Below are 22,398 nucleotides of genomic sequence, written 5' to 3' on the forward strand. Positions count from 1 at the left end.
TAAATACAAGACCAAAGTATTTGTTTTGCACTAGCCCAGTGATTACAAACAGCTGAATACAAGTGTGGGGAAGGGTGTGTTCCAAAAAAAGGAGGATTTTGCCTATTTTCTATTGTTTCATTTTTTTGGTAATATTATGATGTCTCTCTCAAACAACAAACAGTCAAGATCTGGATTAGCACAGATGGGTGCAATCCCATCACATCCTGCCCAAGGCAGGATAACTCACCAGAGGAGACTGAACCTTTAGACAGCTAATATGAGTTTTCTATGCCTCAAATTTAGGCATCTTCTTGCATCAGAGTGATTCTGACTACCTCTGCTGAGGACCCAGACTCACCCTGTAGCTAAAAGAGAGAAATCTTTGAAGAAATTCCTGCTTGCACCTACAGAAGCAAGCAGAGCAGTTCAGTGGAAGAAACTCCTTAGGGTAATGCATGGCTGATGAGAAGCTGACATCCACACTATACTTATTAAAGGGTTTGGATTTATTTTGATCTGGGACTAGGAATTTGATTATCTGGAAATGGTTGGAGCACATTGTCTGGTTACCCTCAAAAAAGTCCATCTTGTATTCTCTAAGACCACTTAATAATGTGAATCCAGGCACAGCAAATAGAGACAATGGGGAGCTTCACTTCAAAAGCACGTACCTAATTCATACAAAAATGCTAATGCAGGTATGTTCCCTGAATGCTTCCAGGGAATGATGTAGAACATCTTAATTAGAAGTCTTCCTTTCTCCATTTACTACAAGTTTACTACAACAGAAAAAATAATTTAAAAAAAGACACATATTATCTATTTCCTTGTCATGTACTATAACAAGAAAAAAGAAAACATAAAGACCATAGAAATCTATATATTTCCAAGGGAAGCTGCAGGATATCCACACACCAGAATACCAGGCTCATAAACCTGATTAAGCAGATGCCTAAATCCAGCTGGATTCAAAATGACAAACACTTCTTTTTGGGTAATGAACATACACAGGAGAATAGCACTCCTCTCTCATGGCTAGCACATTGAAATTTCTGCCTCAAAACAGCCAATACAACTGCCTGGGGCAGGGGAACTGATTTTTATGGGTTTTTAACAGAGATCTTGGGGTTCTTAAAAAGAGACTGCCTCAAACTGCTTTCTAAGATTTTAATATCTAAATCCTTCATAAAATCCTTCTAGGACCTTTTGGAGGCCTGCATACTCATAATTTCTGTGTAAGTGTATTCCTGGATTTGCATGCAATAAAATATTTGCAATGTAGCCTTCACTTCTGAGTAGAACAACACCTTTCACTTCACTCGCCCTTTTGTTTGCTAGAATCACACATCACTTCATATGCTGAGACCTTCTGATGTCACATATACAGTAAAAAAATACTGTTTCACAAATGACAGCAAATTAACAGCTTTGCTTTAACCATCTCTAGATAGATAGATAGATAGATAGATAGATAGATAGATAGATAGATAGATAGATAGAGGGACATATATACATAAACATGCACCTAAGATACAGACTTCTATCTTTCATAAATCCATTCCAAATTTTTCAAGTATTTGGGTATCTTTACACCTTAAGAAGGTGTAAAAAAATTCCCTAAATGATCCTAAAATGGAAGTATCTTGGAGCCTGGCTTTTTGTTCTTTCTCACATAGCCACGTTCTTTTCTTAGCTGAAACATATACTGTGAATCAAAACCTTTAAAATTGTCTTTTCATTATGGGATCATGAAGAATTTATATTTCACAATTTCAGTCCTTGAGAAATGTACTTGATTGAGAATGACTAATTATGAAAATCAAAGCAACAGCAGGGAATATTTATTGAAGGAACTAATGACAGCTATGAAGTTCAAACACTAGGAATACTGTCAGAAATACTCCAACAACCACTTGTGCCTGGTGAAATTTTGAAAGCAAATAAAATTCTACAAAATTCATGTGCAAAAAATGCAAAAAAAGATTAAAGACTCACATCTGAAGGGAGGCTGCCACATGACATTTCCTTCACCTCCACAGGCTGCTGCACGCTGTTATGGAGCACCTCTTCTCCCTCACTCTCCTCTTTATTTCCCATTTACTTTTCTTTTGATCCTATCACCAATGGGCTTTCAAGTACATTTTTTTTGATCCATCCCTTTGACTTGTCCCTAGCATCCTACAAAAATACAAAGTATCTCTGGTTTTATCAAACCAACATCTCAGCCCCAATGAACAGATTTCTCTCTCCTGGTTTTTTAATCCAGCTCTGGTTCTGTTCAAAGTAAAGCTTTTTCTACCAGTATCTTCTCATGAGTCATAGTGTAAGAATTAAGTTTTAAGCAACACTCCTCACCACACCTGGTTCATTAAGTGCATTTGTTTCATGTATGTCCAGAATCTGCATCACTGGAAACTACCAACTTTCTGTAAAGAATAAGTAAGTGGATTTTTCATTTTTAAATAAACTATTTCCTTTCTCTACAGCATGATGCCAAAGAAAAAACTCCAGGCTGTTCTGCCTACCTGAGTTACTAAAATAGCTGTATCTTGATCATGTGGGGTTTTTATATCGTGATTATAAATGCAAATTAGCCATGGGTAAAAACAGTGGCAAGGAGTACCATCACTATTTACATACAGGATCATGAACAATTTCTATTTCACAATTTCAGTCCTTGAGACCTTACCACCATTTAATGTTAACCCGAGAATATAGGATAAGAAAAATTTTGCTGATATAATACTTTTCACATCAGGTTACAGCCACAATATGCTACTATGTTAAATTACATCTTATTTACACTGTTAAAAAACCTGTTTTGGTGTTTCTTTCCTAATTTTGGATTTATTTGCAGCTACTAAAAGCACAGTTAACATAAAAATGTCAACAAATAAAGTTTGTGCCTGTTGGCCATGTGCAGGCCAGTAAAGGAGATTAGAGCAGCAGTAAATATATCAGTGAGCCCTGTGGTGCCACACACTATGTGATTCCTCAGTCCTGATTCGGGCTGAAGTTGCATTTACCTCTGGTGTTCCAAACTTTTAGGCAGCAGCAATTTATTCCATGCATTACTCTGAAACTGTATCTTTTTTTTAATTTTTTTTTTATTAAAAAAACCTTTTTCTTAAAGCCTGTGTATCTGTATAAATCAAAACAAAACATAACAAACAAAAAAGCCAAATCTTTGGCAATTTCATATTAATTTTGTATTTAGATTTCATTACTTTGATTCCTTTTCAGTGCTATTTGATAAGATGAAAAAGCTACTGGCAATGCTAAATGTCCCTACTCTAAACTTTGTGGAGTAATTATGAAATAATGACATTAAAAATTGCCATGCTAATGAAAAAGAATTAATTTTCCACTCCCCAAATACTCTATCACACTTTTCATCTTAAGAGTCAACATCATGTTAAATGGTGGATAAGCAGTGCTTTGCTTGGAGTTAGCTTATATTCACTGCAATTTTGTCAGGCTTCAGTCTAGAAGACAGTCATTTTTCATTCCTGTATTCTGATTTTGACTTTTCTGACTACAGCAGAATGGCAAAGGCAGTGCTTTTCAGCACATCCCGCCACTTCTATCTTGTGGCTGCTTTTTTCTTGTTTTGTCCTTTGCCTGTATTCTTCCCAAAGTGCTGATGATTGAGAAGCAAAAATACATCTCTACTGCTGTTTGCTATTAATATTTCTCCCTCCTCCAAAAGTGAGGAAGAAAAAGTTCAATAAACCTCTCATTCCTAACATCTTTATTTGAAGTCATGTCCTACATCCAAATCCAAACCAATCCAATACCTTCTTCTACATCCAAACCAATCCAATACCTTCTTCTACATCCAAATCCAAACCAATCCAATACCTTCTACTCTACTAAATTAGAAGTACTAATTTAGTACTTCTACACAGTACTAAATTACTTCACAAGGCAACAGGTGCTGTTCCTCAGTGTAGGTCACATCAGGCAGGGCATCCTGACCCACCTGGGCAACACCACATCGTTTGTAGGTGGGCTGCAAGGCACTGGTGCCTGGAGTGCAGCCACCTGAGATGCCAGGGGAAGCTCATTACAGTAATGACTCATATGAAGGACATGGATTTGCTGGAGCACGTCCAGAGGACAGCCATGACAATAATCACAGGGCTGGAGCACCTTCCTGTGGAGACAGGCTGGGAGACTTGGGCTTGTTCAGTCTGAAGAAGAGAAGGCTTCATGGAAAACCTATAGCAGACTTCCAGTGCCTAAACAGGGCCTGGAGAGGGACTTTTTACAAGGACATGCAGCAACAGGACAAGGGGGAATGGCTTTAAACTTTTTAATGACTTTAAACTGAAATATCTAATCTAATCTAGGATTAGATTAGATATTAGGAAGACATTCTTCATTGTGAGGATGGTGAGACACTGGAACAGGTCACCCAGAGAAGCTGTGACTGCCCCATCCCTCCAACTCTTCAAGGCCAGTTTAGTTTAGGCTCTGAGCAATGTGGTCTACTGGAAGGTGTCCCAGCCCAAGAAAGGCAGGCTGGAACTAGAGGATTTTTGTGGTGCCTTTAAGCACAAAAACATTCCATGATTTTTTAATTACTCACCTCACAGCAGAGTGAGGGGACCACTGTGAAGCTGTTGCCATCTCCTACCTGAAGCTCTCACAGACACAGATGCCCCATCTGCTGGCTCACAAAGGATGCCTCTGCAGCTCTTGTGAGCATAGGAGAATTTTAGCAGAAAACTCCTGGGGCCTTTGCTGTGGCAGGAATATGGATGGACAGCTACTGCTTTTCCTTTTTTAAAAGGAATTCCATGGGGCTTAACTTCCACAGTCTAAGAATAAAATACTAATTACAGATGAACTGTAAAGTTAGAGTTTGTAAACAAGAAAAATTACAAAATATTACTTTAGTTATTATGTCTTTTGTTCCAGCAGATATTGCAAAACTCAGCCTGTGTTTCTTTACTTTTACATAGCTCTGCAGAAGCAAAGTTGTGTACTTTTTCTCCCCACTGCTTTGTTCCTTCTCAAAGACTAAACTCACTGGACTCCTCTCTATATCCCTAGGAGTTTCTTACATATGGCCTAACTTTCAAGAAAATTATCTCCCAAAATAAATAATACAGAAAATAAAATTCTGGGCAAATAAAGAAGTCCTGGCCCTTCTAAAATCCAATAGTCTTGACAGGCTTTAGTCAGAAAGTACTCCAAGAAAAGGCTGACAGAAAATTCACTGAAAGGAGGCTAAATCCTAAATATAAGAAGACCACACTAAATGATATCTTCTTTTCAGTAACTGGTGGGTAGAACTACAGTCTGAAGTTGCAGAAGCACAATACTAAGAGCAATTTTAAAAATGCAGGAGGGGAAAGGAGAGGGGGGGCGGGCAGGGCCAGGACATGGACACACACCAAAAAAATCCAACAAAAAAGATCAAGCAGCTGGGAAAAGGTAACATGGAGTGAAGCTGTTGGAAATCTACTGTCAGGTTATCTTTATAATAAAGGCAACCCAAATTAAATACTAACTCCTGGGAAGGACCAAAGAAACAATAAAGGTGAAAGAATTCTAGTAACCTAGTCAGTGAAAACTAGAGGACACTAGGTCAGCTACTCATGAGTGCCCAAGAAGAACGATTTCTTGACGAGATTGTTGTATCTGATATGAAACAAAAAAAGAAGTCAAAGAAAGAAACTCTTCCCCCAGCATGCTGTGCACATGGAACAGGGTAATTGTGTACAGAGGCGAAGGACTGCTGACAGGATGTTTGCAGAGGCAAGAGCATTTTGAGACTGCATCAAGCTCTTTGAGATGTGCTAAAGGGGGGATGCAGAGATGCTGAAAACTTAGGGGATGTTCAGGGAAGGACCAAAGGAAGTGAAAGACAAGACACTAATGGGAGGGACTTTCAGAAAGACATCACACAAGACTGCTGCAGTTGTTAGTCACTCTCACAGTCAGGTAAGTGATAGCAGTGTCACACTCACTTTTGAGTTCAGTACTAAGCCCCTATAAAATGACTACAAAATTTTTAGAAGGAGAGTTTTTATCCTTGTTTTATTTTTGGAATTGATAGTGACAAGGAGAGAATTTATACTGAAAGTGAAAGTAAAAAACCAATCTCAGAAAGCCTTGTAAGTCTACTCAGAGCATTCCACCAAATATCCACCTCCTCTGTCACAGTTATGTCTATGTAACTGCACAAGAAATGCTTCTTTAGTTCCTACATCTTCCTACATCAGAGTTCTGAAGGAAGCTAAATGCAGATATGCCCCAAATTTTCCCAACCCACTCTGCATCCTCCTTTCTCTCAATATCAAATGTATTATTAGTTCTGTGTCTTTTATTGCTTTTGTCATGTTGTTGTTACACTGCTCCTCTGAAAACTGCTGTGTAAGTCTTGAATGAATATAATATCCTGAATTAATATAATGTCATAAATGAATGAGAATATAATGGTGTTAATCACAAAGAAAAGCTGTTGTCATTTATTTTAATTCTTCCCTGAAATAATCTTGCCAATATGCTTTTGGTGTTGTTAAAGTTTCATTTTAAGTACTTACTTAATTTCGTATTTATATACTGCTTAAATTGATGTTTGTGTTGTTTTTCACCTGAGAAGATATTTGAAAAGGAGGAAGAACTCACTTGTGAGGGTCAGCAGCGTATAATCGATAGATTAATCATGTTATGTATGTGGAATTCATCAGAACTTAATTTCTTTAAACTTTGTGATATTTGGAACACCTCTTGCATTTTTGATGAGCAGCCCAATTAAAAAATAATGAACCTGTTTTTTTCTAAAACTGACTTATTATCTTGGTGGTTTCTAACAGCAACCTAGAGCTCAGTTTTAGATCAAATTATTTTGTGCCTGTTGGCCAGCAATACCTTTGCAACCTTCTAAGGTGCTCCAAAAGTCAAACGATTTCCCCAGGAGAAAGTTTTAAAGCTGCTACTATTCCCAATACCAAGTTTATATCTGGGCTCATAAAGAAAATAAAACTTGTACTGGAAACAGACAGAACCCATGGGATGTGCAAGACCTCTCTTTTGTACCTTAACCTTAGTGGAACACCTTAGGAGAACAGCTTCATCTTTAGCAGATAACACCAAGATTTCTGCTGCTGACTCTTCATGGGACATTTTTGTTTGTTTTTACAGTATTACTCCTAAAATATAAATATTCCTTTAAAAATATATATTTATAGAGCACAAAATGTTGAACCCCTCGTCAGGGTATAGAAGGAACCATTCTGAACCACCACCGACTCCCACTAACAGGAAAATAAAAACATCTTCCAAGAATGTTTTCTGTTTCATGCACATGTTTGAGGAATAATCAAACCATTTTTGGAACTACAGCCTACCCAAAACTCAACTTCAACAATAATCATGTGCACTTCCAATAGTTAACAGTGATGTGCTAAAACACAGGCACAAAATAAAACATCCTCTGTTGTGTTGTGTCTGTATAAGTTGGACTGTTCCATTCCCCCTTATCATGTGGTGGCTCTGCCCTGGTTCTTCCAACTCCTCCCCAGCTGCCTTGGAGATTATTGTACCCTTTCTCAAATCCCTCCCCAGTGCCCTGTCCATCACTCGGCACTCCCACCCTTCTCTCTAGAACTCTCTAGAAACTTCCAGCTAGAGCATCAAGTGATTGGCTCAGGGGCTGGGACCCCACCCTCAAGTTATCCCCATTGGTGTTTTCCCTAAGTCAATCTTTTGTATCCCACACTCCTCTGAAACCCTATTCGTCCAAGGACTGACTCCTCCCCTGTGTCCCTTCCTCCTTATCAGCTGTTGCAACCCTCACCCTCTTCGGTTGTCAGTTTCCACTGGGAGCCAATGAATCTAGATGTACTACAGCTGGAGAGCACTCTCTTCTTATTTCTGCTGACTGGAACTATAAGCCAAGCCATGTCCTACCACAAGGTCACTCTGCTGTCATAGCACAGGGTGTTTGCCTTAGGTGCTGTCCCAAACCACAGAGATCGGGAGAGTGCGACCGTACTGCTAGCAGTGCTGGATAGCTAACCGGGATGTCCAAGAAGGACAGTCTTTCTCCAGCTGGACTGCTTCAATCCTCTCTGTCTCAATGAACACAGAATCATGGAATTCATGGAATTATTTGGGTTCATGAAATTATCTGGGTTGGAAGGGACCTTGAAAATCACCAAGTTCCAACCCCCTGCCATGGATAGGGGCACTTCTCAGTAAACCAGGTCCTTCAAAGTCCCATATAGCCTGGCCATGAATGCTTCCAGTGATGCAGCATACGTAACACTCCTGGGCAACATTTTTCAGTGCCTCACCACCCTCACAGAAAGGAGTTTCTCCCCAACATCTAATCTAAACCTATCCTCTTTCACCTTAAAGCCACTGCCCTTGTCCTATCACTGCTTGCATATTGCAAAACATCCTTCTCCACTCTCACGTTGTTTCTTGTTATTATGAGACACTATTTATGCACAGGGGGATTACTTCAAAAAGAAGCAATGCATCACATGCATCCTTCCAAAAACCTGCCTTGAAGATGTTGTCTCAAAAGGAGGAGGGAGGACTCGACTCTCTCACTCATCAGCAAGCAGCACACACAGAGTTTTTGTCCTACATCACATTCACTGGCTGATTACTCAGTTGTTCTAACTAACTTCCCTCGTGCATTGTATCCTGTAGCCTTAAGCACCCGTATGAGAAATTATCTTGCAAGGCAGGCAGCTGCCTAAAATAAGGAACTGTATCAGTAAAAACAGTGATGGCCTAACTCTTTGTGGAAGCAATAAGTATTTCAGCAATGACAATAAACTTTAGAAACTGAATTATCTGTTATTTTTTTCTTATTTTGAAATGAGGATGTATATATGTGTCTGTGTAGCGTAAACAAGAAGTGTTGTGGACAGAATGAAAAAGAATGATTTAGAAGAGAGAAGTTCCCTGTAAGGAACTGCGAAAATGTTCAGAATATATTCTATAACTTGCCTTTGCAAATTAATTCCTCACTGTTAAAAGACATGCCTGCAGCTCACTTGTAAAATTAGATCAACCAAGACACTTTTTCCACAAAAATTTGTTTGAATATTTTGTTCCTGTTATATCTAATGCAACTTGATAAGTTCCTTTGCTCCAAAGGGTTCCAATGATTAGCACTTGCAGATCGCAGCAGGGTGAAATAAAAATGAGACAAATATTTGTGGAATAAATATTGGTAGTGTTTACAAATTTGCCTTTCATATGAGTGTGTCAAAAATACAAATATGTATTAATCAGAAAATGTGGCTGCTAGCTGTTAGTATCAACTTCCCAAAATGCTTATTGTTGAAAATTTTAACTGACTCATGTCATATTTGCCCATTTCAACTGATTAAGATTTTGTATCTCTGTATCCCTATACTGGATTTACATAAAGGTATAGAAACATTAATACCCATTTTGAGAAGTTTTATTTTGCTACATCAGTCCTTTTCTTATGACTCATCTGAATAGTCACTGGATGCAACAGGTTGGTCAGCTCCAAACATCAGGCAAGCCACAGAATGGAACAAAAAGATGAGCACTTAGGTAACAGCCATTAAAATGATGATGATCCTAATTTTCCAATGCCATTACTCTTTCTAGAAAGGTTTATTGTCTGTGCTGTACAATAAATGTAATAATGATGGTGAAAGGACTATAAAAATAACCCAGAAGTTTATAAATCAATAGCAAAGTGACACACATGATTCTTCAAGCCAGCTGAAGTTTATGGACTGATATCAGATTTGTTTGGCATTACAGAATAAAATCTGGATGAATCCATTCTTAAGTGTAGAATTTGCTTCATCTTGAGTTGGCTTTTTGCGCTTCTTGCAGTTGAAAAGGACAGGGAACTTCTGTAGCATTTCCTCTCTAGAGGAAAATCAGATTTAGCTGGAAGTCTATTAGGCATGGAGATGATGGCATCAGTGACCATCCTGTCACTGAAAAATGGAAATTACTCGAGAACACTCAAAGAAGAAAAAAAACTAAAAATGACAGGAAAACGATGCAACTATTAAAAGACAATTGGACCTCACTTATAATCCAAATTTGCAATCCACTCGTTATCCATACTGTTACATATAGCTCAGAATGTGATACAATCTCAGCAGACTTTTTGAATGTAAGGAGCTGTCTGGATACAGGGGTTTATGAATGTATATATATATATATATATATATATATATATGTTCATACACTGTGGACATAATACTTCCATGCTTCCATGTATTCCTCTAGGCTGAAGAGACAGAATTAGTCTGTTGTGAAAGGAGCAATTTAAATACTTTCATCAGATACAAAAAGCTTTACTTCAGCACGGATCTGTATTTATGTGTTTAAGTATTCACCAGCAACCAGATTTTGGTATACGAGGTGGAAAGAGTTTGTGGTTTGGCCAGTTTCTGTGCTGAGCATAGACTGTGCTTTAGACAATGATTTACAGTGTCCAGCTGGAGCTGCTTTAAAAAGCAAACTCAAACTCTAAATTGCTAATTAACAAGGTACAAAGATGCATCCACAAACGATCCATCAATTACTGTTGAATCTCACCAGGATATGAAGCTGGCGTCTTTTAGAGGGACATCTAAAAAATTAAGCAGCAGATTTATTTGTATTATGTTTGATGTCTGTGTAACAGAGAAAGGTTTAAACAGTACGTACATAACTATGACATTATGATTTTGTAAGTCTCATGAAGAAATACTGACATAAATGTGAAATGGAACCTCTGTGGAGATAGGACTGTTTCTTCCTTGCATTTATTCAGTGCTTCTCACAATTAAATTGCGATTTTAAATTTGGATCATTTACTGTTCTATTTACTTTTGTAAAAAAACCCTCTCCAATTATTCCTCAACCAAATTCCTCCACCAGCTACATTTAATGGAGGCAGATAGGCAAAAATCAGGTTGGGGAGTTGGGGGGAGTCTTTAACTCAAAAAACTAAAAAGAGAAGCGTGCAAGTGCCTCAGAGCCAATCTGACTACAATCAGTTCACACACGGCTTTTAGTATGCTGTCTCAGTAGTAAAAAAAGAAAAAGGCTTTGGAGTTCTCATTTAAAGAACAGTACAGGACTTCTGAAGATCAGCTTTAAGAACAAGCTAATCCCTGTTTCAGCATTCAGTTTCAGGAAGTCCTTTCTGGAAGTCCTTCCACTTCATCAGCCATGCTACAGGGCAAAGACAGGTGTTTGTCTTTAATCAGTGAACATTAGCTATGTTCCAGGTATTCCATTAACAGTGCTTATTGCCAGGCCATAGTCAGCACAAAAAACATCTCTTGGAATAGTAATGGTCAAGGAATACTGCTCCTGCTTGTTATCAATTCAATAAATAAACATCCCCTGTGCCATTCTTTTAAATACTTTCATTTTTAAATTAGATTTTGATTTTCGGCTCAAAACCACATAAACCTCTAGGTCTAGCCAACACTACTTACTTTGCAATTTTGAATTGAGTTACCTGTCGTCCCTCTTTTATTTTGCAACAGGACTGTTAGGCAAGGATAGACTATTTCACAAAATAAAAACTGTTTTATTAAGGAAGGTTTTACTGTGAGTTGACATCAAATTTTGGAAACAGTTTTAAATACATGCATGCTATGCAAAGATTGGACCAGATAAGAATACTGTAACTTAAAATGACTCTAACTGGTTAAAGGAAAAATGGCCTGACTGAGAAACTGTTCAATAGGTATTTTCCATATTCCTCTACAACAAAGATAGTGCTGACAGATTAAATGATATATATCTATTCTCATCAAAGGAGCCTAAATTGCTTATATGCAGTATTAATATATATGTTAAAGTTGTAAAGCCAAAAGCTAATATCAGAGAACTAAATATTCATATTTTGTGTTTACTCTGTGAATCAATTCTGTGTAACTAAAGAAGATGAAGTTGCTGTTTGTATTCACAGCTCCTTTCCCTCTGTAACAGACAGAAAACTGATCAGGTTGAGCCACTGAACACTGCTGTTCATCAGCCCTTGCCTTTGATTTGTCACTGCATTGTTTACACTTCTTAAGGACAAGCACTCATTTAAAAACAAGGTTACTAAGAAACTGGAAGGCATTTAGAAATTGTTCAACATCTGAAGTCTCACGGCTGACAATTGGATACTTAGGACATACAAAGAAGCATTTTGCCACTGCTTTTAACCACCTCTATTTCAGTGCTACTGTGAGCACAACTGTAAGGTCAAAGGTGCACAGAGTTGGGAATGGTCACCCTCAGGTGTAGAAAAGATTTGAAACATGAAAACAGCGATAAATAACAGTATACAAACATGAGGTCTAACAACCTAATCCCTTTGCCTCCTAACCTCCAAATTCAACATGCCATAAAATCAGCAGACACCCACTAAACTGACCACATTAACTGTCACACACTGACATGATAACAAACAAGAGTTTCCCTAAGGTAGTAACATCTCTAAGTACATTTCCTCATCCCAGGCAAGTGTTCAGCTCCATCAGTTTTGGGGAACAGATGACTTTGCTAGTATGGCTTGTAAAGTTGATGGTGATGCAGTTAGAAAGCCAAGAACAGAAGTGGAGATAAAGCCAAGAATGTTCAGCTGCTAATAGTTTCTTCTGAACTATACTGCTACACCATACTATATCACTATACTACTGCCATGCTGTGTTTCAGTGACACATGAGAAAAGATGGACAAACTTTCCCTAGCAGTTTCAACAGAATTGTAAGACATCTACCTGAAGGACACCAAAAGATCGTCAGCCCCATGTTCTCATCATGACTTCAGGTATTCCCACATTCCCATATTTTGGTGGATTTGCTATCAGATCAGTTTTCCAGTTCAGGTCAGCATCTCAGAGAAACATTTCCTGAAAACGGGAAACCTGAATCCTGAACTGAAAAGAACTTACAGGAAATGTACACAGAATATGACAAGAGCCACCTTGGCCATCTGACCATCAGGCACCGCTGTCGTACCTTTGGTAGGATACTGCACATAAAGATCTGTTCCCCACTGTTATGCTTCACTCCTCAAAACATAAATCCTGTTTAAGAAAGCCATTTTAGTTTCCTGTGTTAATTACTGCTCTCAAAGACAAACTCCAAGGTCATAAGGGATGCCAACAATAACTCAAAAGCCATCCACAGCCATTTGACATGAGAACCACAGTGAGGCATTTACAGAATGTATTTTGCCAGGTCTGGAGTACTTCCACACACCTCCACAGTTCTCCAGCCACAGCAGTATCCACATACATTCTCCCACTACAGTACATCACAATCTGATACCGAGATGTACGAAAGCCTCACCCCATGCAGTGACTTCTCTCCAAGGCCAACTCATACAAATGCCAAAAAGATGATCCTGCAGTCCCTAGCATGTTAGAAATTCAACACACGAGCCAAGGGACATGGCTAAAAACATCAGATAAATATGTTGCTACCATTACAAACACATCAAGAGCTGCACAGACTGGCAAAAAAACTATTTCTGGTAACAGAGAAGTCTAGCTTTTGACTTACAGGGCAGGTTATAGGACCTACTGCTTAATCAAGCATCAAGCTTGAACTAATTGGACTTCCCAAACAGTAGGACTAGCATGGTTGACTTAGCCTTTGATCTTTCTGACATATATGAAGTGAGTTCTGTGTAGTTTTTCATTGTCCCTAATGTTTGCATTCAGGTATTGGTCAGATGGGCCCATAAAGTTTCAACCTGGTTTGCAAGCACCTGTTCTGGTAATGCACAACTTCCCTAGCTCTTTCAGTCCTTAAATGGGACTTTGAAGCCACTCCAGGTAAAAGCTGTAACTTTACCCCTGCATGCACATACATATACACACAGAGATACTGTGTGTTACTCTGTAAGCAAACTTACTTAATGCCACTCCACAGCACCTACTAAAAGCAGTTGACACTTCCACTTATTTTGGGGAGATTTGCCCTGCTATTTTAAACTCAACAGGTCAGTGAACAGGTTCAAGGCTCTACTGTTTGTCGAGCATCTGTAGAAATGCTTCTTTCAGGAGTAAAAAAAAAAAACAGCTCGAGATGCTCAGTACCCTTTACATCTGCTGCTCAGCTGGAGACACTGTTAAAAGGCCATTAGAAGCACAAGGTCAAAGACCTCACAGGCCAGGTGAGCTGGAGAGCAATTTACTGTTTGCATTAGGAGTATCAGCCCTGGCTGCTTCTTTCTGGTGCACTGAAAGCAGATCCTGTACCCAACCCTGAAAATCAGGATGAGGACAGGTGGCCAGCAGATCTCCATCCCATCCCAGAGCCGGGGTTGTGCTGCAGAGCCTCTCCCTGCACATTCAGGTTTCACAGTGGCTGGAGGGGACAGCAACCCTCCCAGCACAACCCACAGCCCCTGACTTTGCCCACAGAGACTGGCTCTGCTGGGCAGATGTCACAGTAGGACACAAATTGCTGTCACCTGTGCAGTCAGAGGGAACCTCTTCCAGCACATCTTTGGCAGCACCTGCCTCCAAATGCCACGTGCCTTCTGTGTTCCACAATTGCTCAACAGAATAAAGTGCTGCTGTTCCACTTACTGGAAGGAAAAGGTCACGTTAGCCAAAAGAAACTCACTGGAGAGAGCTGATGGTCTTTGTGACAGCCTCCTATAACAACAGCTAGAAATGTTCTTCTTAGGGGAGCTAATTTTTTTTGTATGTGTGCTGGAGCTCTAGAGCAAGAGGTAGGGAAGAAAGCAAATCTTGGTTTCAGTAGGTTTTTAGGCCTTTTTTACATACAGAGGAATAAAGTGCTATGAATTTTACCAGCATATGTTTTCTTACCATCTGCAACACATTTTAAATTCCTTTTGCATCTTATAATGTATTCTCTCTCTTTAGCATAATAACAACTCTGCCTTTAAAAACCAACCTTTATATGCTGTTCTTAGGAATTTCTGAAGAAGTGTTAATTCTTTTACACATATTTAAACTGCTAAAATAATTATGGCTGGTAGCATGAACAGTCAAAACCACAGAATGTGGGTTCCCTTCCTAGGGAGAGAGCACCCATTAACCAGGTACAAAAGGGGGCATACAGACATAGTTCACTAGAAAAGTAATTTCATTTTGCTAGTAACGGGAGTGCTGATACTTTGATACCATAATGGAGTTTTAAGCACCAAGCCTGTTATTTCAACTAGAAATTTTAATGTAATTATGCATTTTTACTTTACTAAGCAGAAAGGAAGATTAGTATGCACAGTTTTCTTAGATGTATCGTGGGGAATAAGACAGAGATCTCCAAGTGATAACTGCAAGATGCTCAAGTCATTCAAAAGAAATGGCAGGTAGTAGTTTTAAAGACAAATTACCCAGAAAAGCTTTTATTGTTGATCACTTGTTATAAGATTTGCCATTTGCAAGTAATTGTACATTCAGCTGAAACTGACCTTTTATGAGAGCCAAGTGGTAATATGAATGAAATGAATATATTCTTTATTGCAGTAATATAAAAAAGAATGGCCTGAGCTTTTAACATAGTGCTTGACCTCTGGTGTCTGAACACCACCTAATCTCAGGAGTATTTCACAACAGCATATGATGAAACAAGTACTAATACAGCTTTAGAACACATTAGTTTTACAGCTTTAGTTTAACACATTAGCACTTAGAAGTGTAGAAAATATTGTACTTCAGGTATGTTTTTGATGATAAATCAGACTGACAACAGAAATAAAAGAGATGATAAGAGACTATAGACTGAAGTTCATAATTACATTAATTATTAAAGCACTGCCTTTTCTATTTTAAAGTCCCTCTTTCCAAAATACTTTAGCATAAAGTCACACTGGGAAACTCCAGATGCTGAGATATAAAATTCTCATTCAAAATTGAATTATTTATAAGCATTAAAAACATGCTATTTCTTCTCAAAGGCCAAGATCTTACAAACATCACCTTTAGGTTTTAGATGTGCATACATAAGTTGTATTCCCCTTAATGGCATCAGTCACATACAAACCAATAAATATGTACAGAAGTGACAGTAAAAATAGGTCTTAGGAAGGCTGCACTTCCAAACAATCACATGCACATGCCAAATTATTAGCATGCACCATGCACTCACAACTGGAAAATAAGGGAGGCCATAAGGAGAGGTGATCAGAGAGACTCTTGATGCTGCAATTACTGCAACTTCAAACGGAGGTGAGAGGGATCACACACAATGTGGAGGATACAACTACAACAGTGTTCAAACAAAAAGGAAGTTTAAAGTTTACATAAAATTCCATGTCCATCTTCACTGCCATCATGGAGATCAAGAGTGAATTAATGTCTAATGGCCCAAAAAAGATTTCACAAATTTGCACTGAATATGGTATTTATTTTAGCAAGGCTATTTCTTTTTTAATACTGCTGAGGCAACCTCACAAGGTGTCTGTTTGTGAATCCCCATCTACCTCCTGGTCTACAGGCACTTTCTTCTCACAGCTCTCAGTGAGAGCAGCAGAGAAACAGTAAAAGAAGGTATTAATGAACAAGTACTTGGATACAGACTCAGTCAGGAGGATTTTCCCAATTTTGTCAATCTATTACTGCATTTTAGAATACGAAAGCAAAACATTCAGAAAGAATATCTTGAGAATATCTGACATGGACTAATAGCTCCATTGCATGCATGACTATGGAGGTTATTATTATTATTATTATTATTATTATTATTATTATTATTATTATTATTATTATTATTATCGTTGTTATTATTACCACTTAGGAGCTACAAGCAACTGTGTTATGTATGCTAGCTGGCTTCAGTCAACGCCTCTGTATTATGCCAGTATAAAGCCTATTCATCAAAGCACAATTTCAAGTGACTCCTGACCTTCAAAATGAAGGGTTTGTTTCTGCTTTCATTTCAGTCACTTTGACTATGGTGACTGTGCTGCCAGAATCTCGTCCATCATCCTTGCAAGAGAACAAAGTTCACATGCCTCTTACACAGCATTTAGAATTCAACAATTCAACACTTTTACTGCTGGATGCTTTATCAGAACAGTTTTAGTTTTTATCTAAATAAACTATTATTCAGCAAATAGTAAAAACCCCCCAAGCAAAACAAAAAACCAAATACTGAGAAAAACCACAACACACAAAACCCCCACATCCTTCACCTTGGAAGTGGAAAGGCACAAAGCAGACACAGCCACTACTTTACACAGACATTCACTTTCATTCAGAAAATTCTGAGGCAAGGGCACAATCCAACCTTAACTTGAGGAGGCTCATTTTCATGGCCTCCTCCAAGACCATGTAAGTTACTGAAGGCACGGCTGGAGCTAAACAAGTCTTGCCAAAATACATGTTCTGTGACTTTTCTCTTGTGTGTTGACTTTCAAATTACGAACTTTCCCTCAGCAAAGCATTTCCTGCAAAGTGCTCAGGAGCTCCACTAATACTCATGAATGCTGGGTCATGGTAACCTGAGTCTCACAGTAGACCTCTTGAGTTCTAACACACAGGACACTCCACTCGGAGAGTAGCCAGAGTAGCTCCTCTCAGGGAGGAGCCCATTGCAAGGACAGCCAAGCGCACACTGCGAGCTGCAGCTACTCACCCTGCATATGACTGATGCACAGAATTCAGCCCGCAGCAGCCTACCAAGTATACTTCAAATTTCCTTCCTCTGCCCCCCATTCTGAGGTAAAGTTCATTTATTGAGGACTTACTTTGCTAAGCTATGTCAGAAAACAACTTTATGTGCTGTACTCCAGTGAAGGTCACAGCACCAGAATGTAGACAATTAGACAAGACGTCAGAAACAGAAGGGTGATTACAGATATGTTCTATAAAATCACATAGAACAATTTAGCATTGTTGTAAAAGTACAGTGAACAACTGTAGTCACATTACTGCCACATATTTCAACATATTTCACATGCAACAAAATACCATAGGAAAACTCTTCCTCACAGAGCAAAAACTGACAACTTTTTTCATCTGTAACTTCTACCATCTCTGTGCAAAAGTGAGTGACAGTATAAATAACGCTACAGAAGTCATCTAACAAGTCTCTTGCATTGCAGTTCCATTCAACAGAGAGAGATCTCTCTATGTCCATAGCCTCTATAATTTAAACAGATTCTTCACAGCTCTTTACATCACTACATATACACTTTGCCTTAGTACATACACACTGTCTTCAGTTTACCATTTCAACAGCTGTAGCTAGAAAGTAGCTTTTAGACAAATTACAACAAAAAACATGACTACTGTTAAATCAAAGCACACGGTGTATTACTATTTATCATCATATTATCAAGACATTGATGCAAAATCTTTTGAAAACGCAATGTTTGTTCAGAAATAAAACTGTAATAAAGTTCTTTGAACTCCTTAAAACATGAGGCCTTTGATGGACTACACTTCTGAAACACTAACAAATTGCTTCCTTAACCAAGTCAGAATGATGGTAAAAAGACAGAATGAAGAAAAAAAAAAATATAAGAAGAAAAAAGCTTCTCAAACCTGTATATTGACTGCTTTAACTACACTTCCAACATCACACCAGGTAGCAATTTAACATTAACAAGAGCCCATGCTGTATGAACAGCTATTACCCCACCTTGCAGCACTGAACAAGAACAACACACTTAGAAACACACTTTAAAGCAACCCTAGGCTTACAACAACTCATTTGAACAGCTACAAACAGAACTGCTCAAAAGTTGATACACCAACTAGCAAAAAGGAATATAAACCACAAAAAAACCCCAAACTACTTCAACAGGAAGCTCAAAAAAAAAAAATTCACACCCCCATAAGTCATGTACTTAATCATAAAAGCAGATTTAGTTATAAAACTTAGCAGGAAACTGTGGAGTAATTTTGGATTGAACTACTATCATATATTTAATTACTCTGAGTCTTTCTGTACTGATACATGTCAACAGAAACTTGTAAATGCTGGGCTTACTTAAAAATCGCATGTCGACTTTGCACTGTACATTCAGAAAATATATGAAACAATAAAACTTCTCAGTGAGCTGAAAGCAACAAGTGTTTACCCAAAGTTAATAGAAGTCTGAAATTTATTAGAATTTCTTTTTTTAATGTAACCGAGGATATCCTACCATTCTGTCTGAAAGCAGCTGGTGTAACATTGAGCAAAGGGAAAGCATGACTGCATATTCAAAGGATCTGTGGTTCACAGGAGAGATTTCATGATTTCATATAACTGATGAGCAACCTGAATATAAATTACAGGAAAAAGTACAGAAAGACCAGAGAATCAGTAAGCCTGAGGGATGAAGGTGCAACACGGAACAACCTCCCCTGTATCTTTGTGAACTACAGCCTCGCTGTCCTGAGATTTTCTACATTTATCATTCCTCATGTAAAGTGCTAAATGTTACACAGTGAATAACTGTGGCATTATTTCACCTCAAGGAAGATAAATCTACTGCTTCCAACTTTCAAGAGGAAGCGAGCAAACCGAGGAGCACCTAATTCACTCTACAAATAGCAGGACCTAACAGCAAAGTGCCAGTGGCGAAGCATAAACCTTTTCTGAGGGCTCAAGCAGTCCGATTTAAGCAGCCCTGGCTCATATCTTCACGTATAATAGCTCTCTTTTTGTGGTGCTTTCCGATTGCCAAATGAATTTCAGCCCCAAACGTATTTTTATTCATTCAGTCTTAACGATGCAATACTGATAAGGTTGTATGGAAAAGTAGGGAAATAGAATTACAACAAAAAACTGTTCCCAACACCTTCGTAGGCGGATTGCGATATAACCTGTTGTAGGCATGTTTCAACAGACGGAAGAGCCAAGTAACAGGCTGCCGGGCGGCTGTGCGTGCATGTGTGTGGGTGCCTCTCCCCGGCAGCCGGTGCCTCTGCTCGATCCGTGCTGCGGCGGAGGCGCCCGGCGGCGCCTCCAAGGGGCGACCCTGCCGGCCTGGGGCCGCGGAGGGTGCGGAGGGGAGCAGGACTGCCCTCCTCGCCCCCTCCTCCTCCTCCGCCGCCTCCATCACGCCCTGTGCCCGCGGGCAGAGGGCAAAGTTTTCTCCCCGGCACAGGGCGGCAGCGGCGACAGCCGCCACTGCGGACCTGCCCGCTGCCTCTCGCCGCCCGGCTGCAACTCTCAAGAAGTTTCAGCCAGCGAACAGAAACACGGCTGAGCCTGCCTGCGTCCCCGTCATTCTCACCCCTTTTTATTTACCCCCCACCCCCTTAGTTTCTGTATTTATTTAATCTTTATCTAGACGCACACACCCGCTCCTCCGGGAAGCCCCCGGGTGCCACCGGGCGGGCAGAGCAGCTCCGCTCCGCGCACACAGCGCCGCGATCCCGGCCGCGCTCCGTGGGGCGTGCGCGCAGCCCGGCGGCGGCGGCAGCACCGGCCCCGCTCCGCCAGCCCTGCCCGCTCCCCGCCGCGCCCGGCCCCGTCCTTACCTGCGATCTCCTGGTAGGGCACGCTGGCCAGGCTGAAGCCCTTGGCGCTGTACGCCTGCCGCACCTCGCCGCAGCTCCGCGCCTTGCCCTCGGTCCCCGCGGCCGGCAGCACCGGCAGCAGCAGCAGCAGCAGCAGGAGCGGCGGCGGCGGCACCGGCACTAGCGGCCCCGCCAGGGCGCAGCGCCGCGCAGCCCCCCGCGCCGCCGGCATGGCGCGGAGCGCAACTCCCGCGCGGCGCGCAAGTCCCGCGCCGCCGCCTCCGCCGCTCCGCCGCGCCTCCGCCGCGCCCCCCGGCTGCGGGGGCGGCGGCCCGGGAGCCCCCCGGCCGCCCAGGCAAACTTTTGCGAGGCGGGGGGGAGATGGGCGCGCACACACACACATGCGCGCACGGCGGGGGCAGGAGAGCGGTAGCCTCGTCCCTCCGGCTCCTTCTCCAAACGCAGAGCGCTCGCCCCACGCCGAAAGAAAAAAATAAAAATGGAAAAAAAAAACCCAAACCACCAAACCAAAACCACAAGAAGATACCCCACAGCCAAAAGAAAAAAAAGAAAAAAGGCAAAGGAAAAAAGAGGGTAAAAATCTGTCTGTAGCTTCTGTAGCTTATGAAGATTAAAACCGCGGGCGCGTTGCTGCGAGCGGAGTCCCGGGGCAGCGTCAGCGCGATCCGCCGCGGAGCTGTGCCTGCCGCCTCTACCAGGCTGGATGGAGACGGTGGGGAAAGCAGCCGGCGTGGGGATGGACTGGACAGCGGCTCGGAGCGTGCCTGTGTGCCTCTGTGTGTGTGTGTGTGTGTGTGTGGTGTGCGTGCGTGTGGTGCACTGGATGCGTGTGCCTGTATTTACGGGAGCCGGGGAAACCTCTGCTCCGCGCAGCGCTGGAGCAGCCTCCGGAGCCAGGCAGGGAGAAATCCTGGAGACAAGACACTGCGAGGGAAAGCTGCACATGCATACACACACACCCCACACACACACACACACCACACATACACACACACACACACACACACACACACACACACACACACACACACACACACACACAGAGAGAGAGAAACGTGCTACACATTGCATCGCCGAAATACCGAATACAGGAGCGGAAAGCAAATCCTGGCGTGGATCGCTGTTTGCTGGCAGAAGGAAGGAAAAGCACCCTCAGCCCCGAAAACTTCCTCCTCACCACAAATCCAGCTGCTCCTAGACCCAAAATTACAAATTGCCTGCTAGCAAGCTGTCAAAAAGGTACTACTTCTCGGCAGTATTGCTCTCTGTAGTACCAGGGTTTGACTGGGCCCCTTAAATACTTTTTCCCCATTATTATTTGTTGCACACCTGAGCTGACAAGCTAGAATGAGGATTAGTCCATTTTCTAAAGGAAAGAGCAAAGGAAAGATGTTTCTGTGCATCACACAAAGAATGAGAAAACAAGAATGATAGTCCTTGACCTGGATAATTCCTGCCAACCTAGGAGAGGAGAGCAGGGGAACAAAACCATAAATTTCTTTTCTGCAAATGAACATCTGCAAAAAACTGAATGGGGTAAGTGAAGAAAATTCCTGCAAGGTGAATTGTTTTTGGGTTAGGGAGAGAGAAAAATATTCTGTAAAGTATTTGATAGCAAAATCCAAAAGTACAGTTTTAAAAGATATTACAGTGCTTTTTTATGAGTATTGTAGAGAAGTGTGATAGCTTGTCCAAAGTACAGAGAGAGATGTCAGACACAGAAAGAAGTGAAGAAGGCCCAACAGAAGAAATAAAAGACCATGATCTTGCAGACTGACTTATCAGTGAGGAGCCACAGAGCAGTATCATGACATATCATAATTCAAGATACATAATTCACATTTAGACAGAAATTTTTAGGTGCCAGTACTGCTGTGGTGTCACATTAGCTGCCATGTAAGTTCTGGGTCTGAGCCAGTGTATGCAGCCTGGTCGCACCTGGCGTTCTGTGTTCCTCCAGCCTCCCTTCCTGTTTTACCTCTCCCACATTGTCGTTCCTTCTTCTT

The 22,398-nt window shown here is 40.8% G+C and overlaps 1 protein-coding gene across 2 annotated transcripts in view; it reads right to left on the reverse strand.

Annotated features, from left to right (window-relative positions):
• Positions 1–21,299, reverse strand: part of GPC6 (glypican 6) — a 731,795-nt gene extending 710,496 nt beyond the window's left edge. For both annotated transcript variants that reach the window (XM_077173559.1, XM_054628114.2), the window contains exon 1: positions 20,393–21,299. In XM_077173559.1, coding sequence (XP_077029674.1) covers positions 20,393–20,774 — 382 coding nt within the window. In that variant the 5' untranslated portion in view covers positions 20,775–21,299. The remainder of the gene's footprint in view (positions 1–20,392) is intronic.
• Positions 21,300–22,398: the final 1,099 nt, after the last annotated feature.

The sequence above is a fragment of the Agelaius phoeniceus genome, chromosome 2 (assembly GCF_051311805.1).
Source record: "Agelaius phoeniceus isolate bAgePho1 chromosome 2, bAgePho1.hap1, whole genome shotgun sequence".
Classification (NCBI taxonomy): domain Eukaryota; kingdom Metazoa; phylum Chordata; class Aves; order Passeriformes; family Icteridae; genus Agelaius; species Agelaius phoeniceus.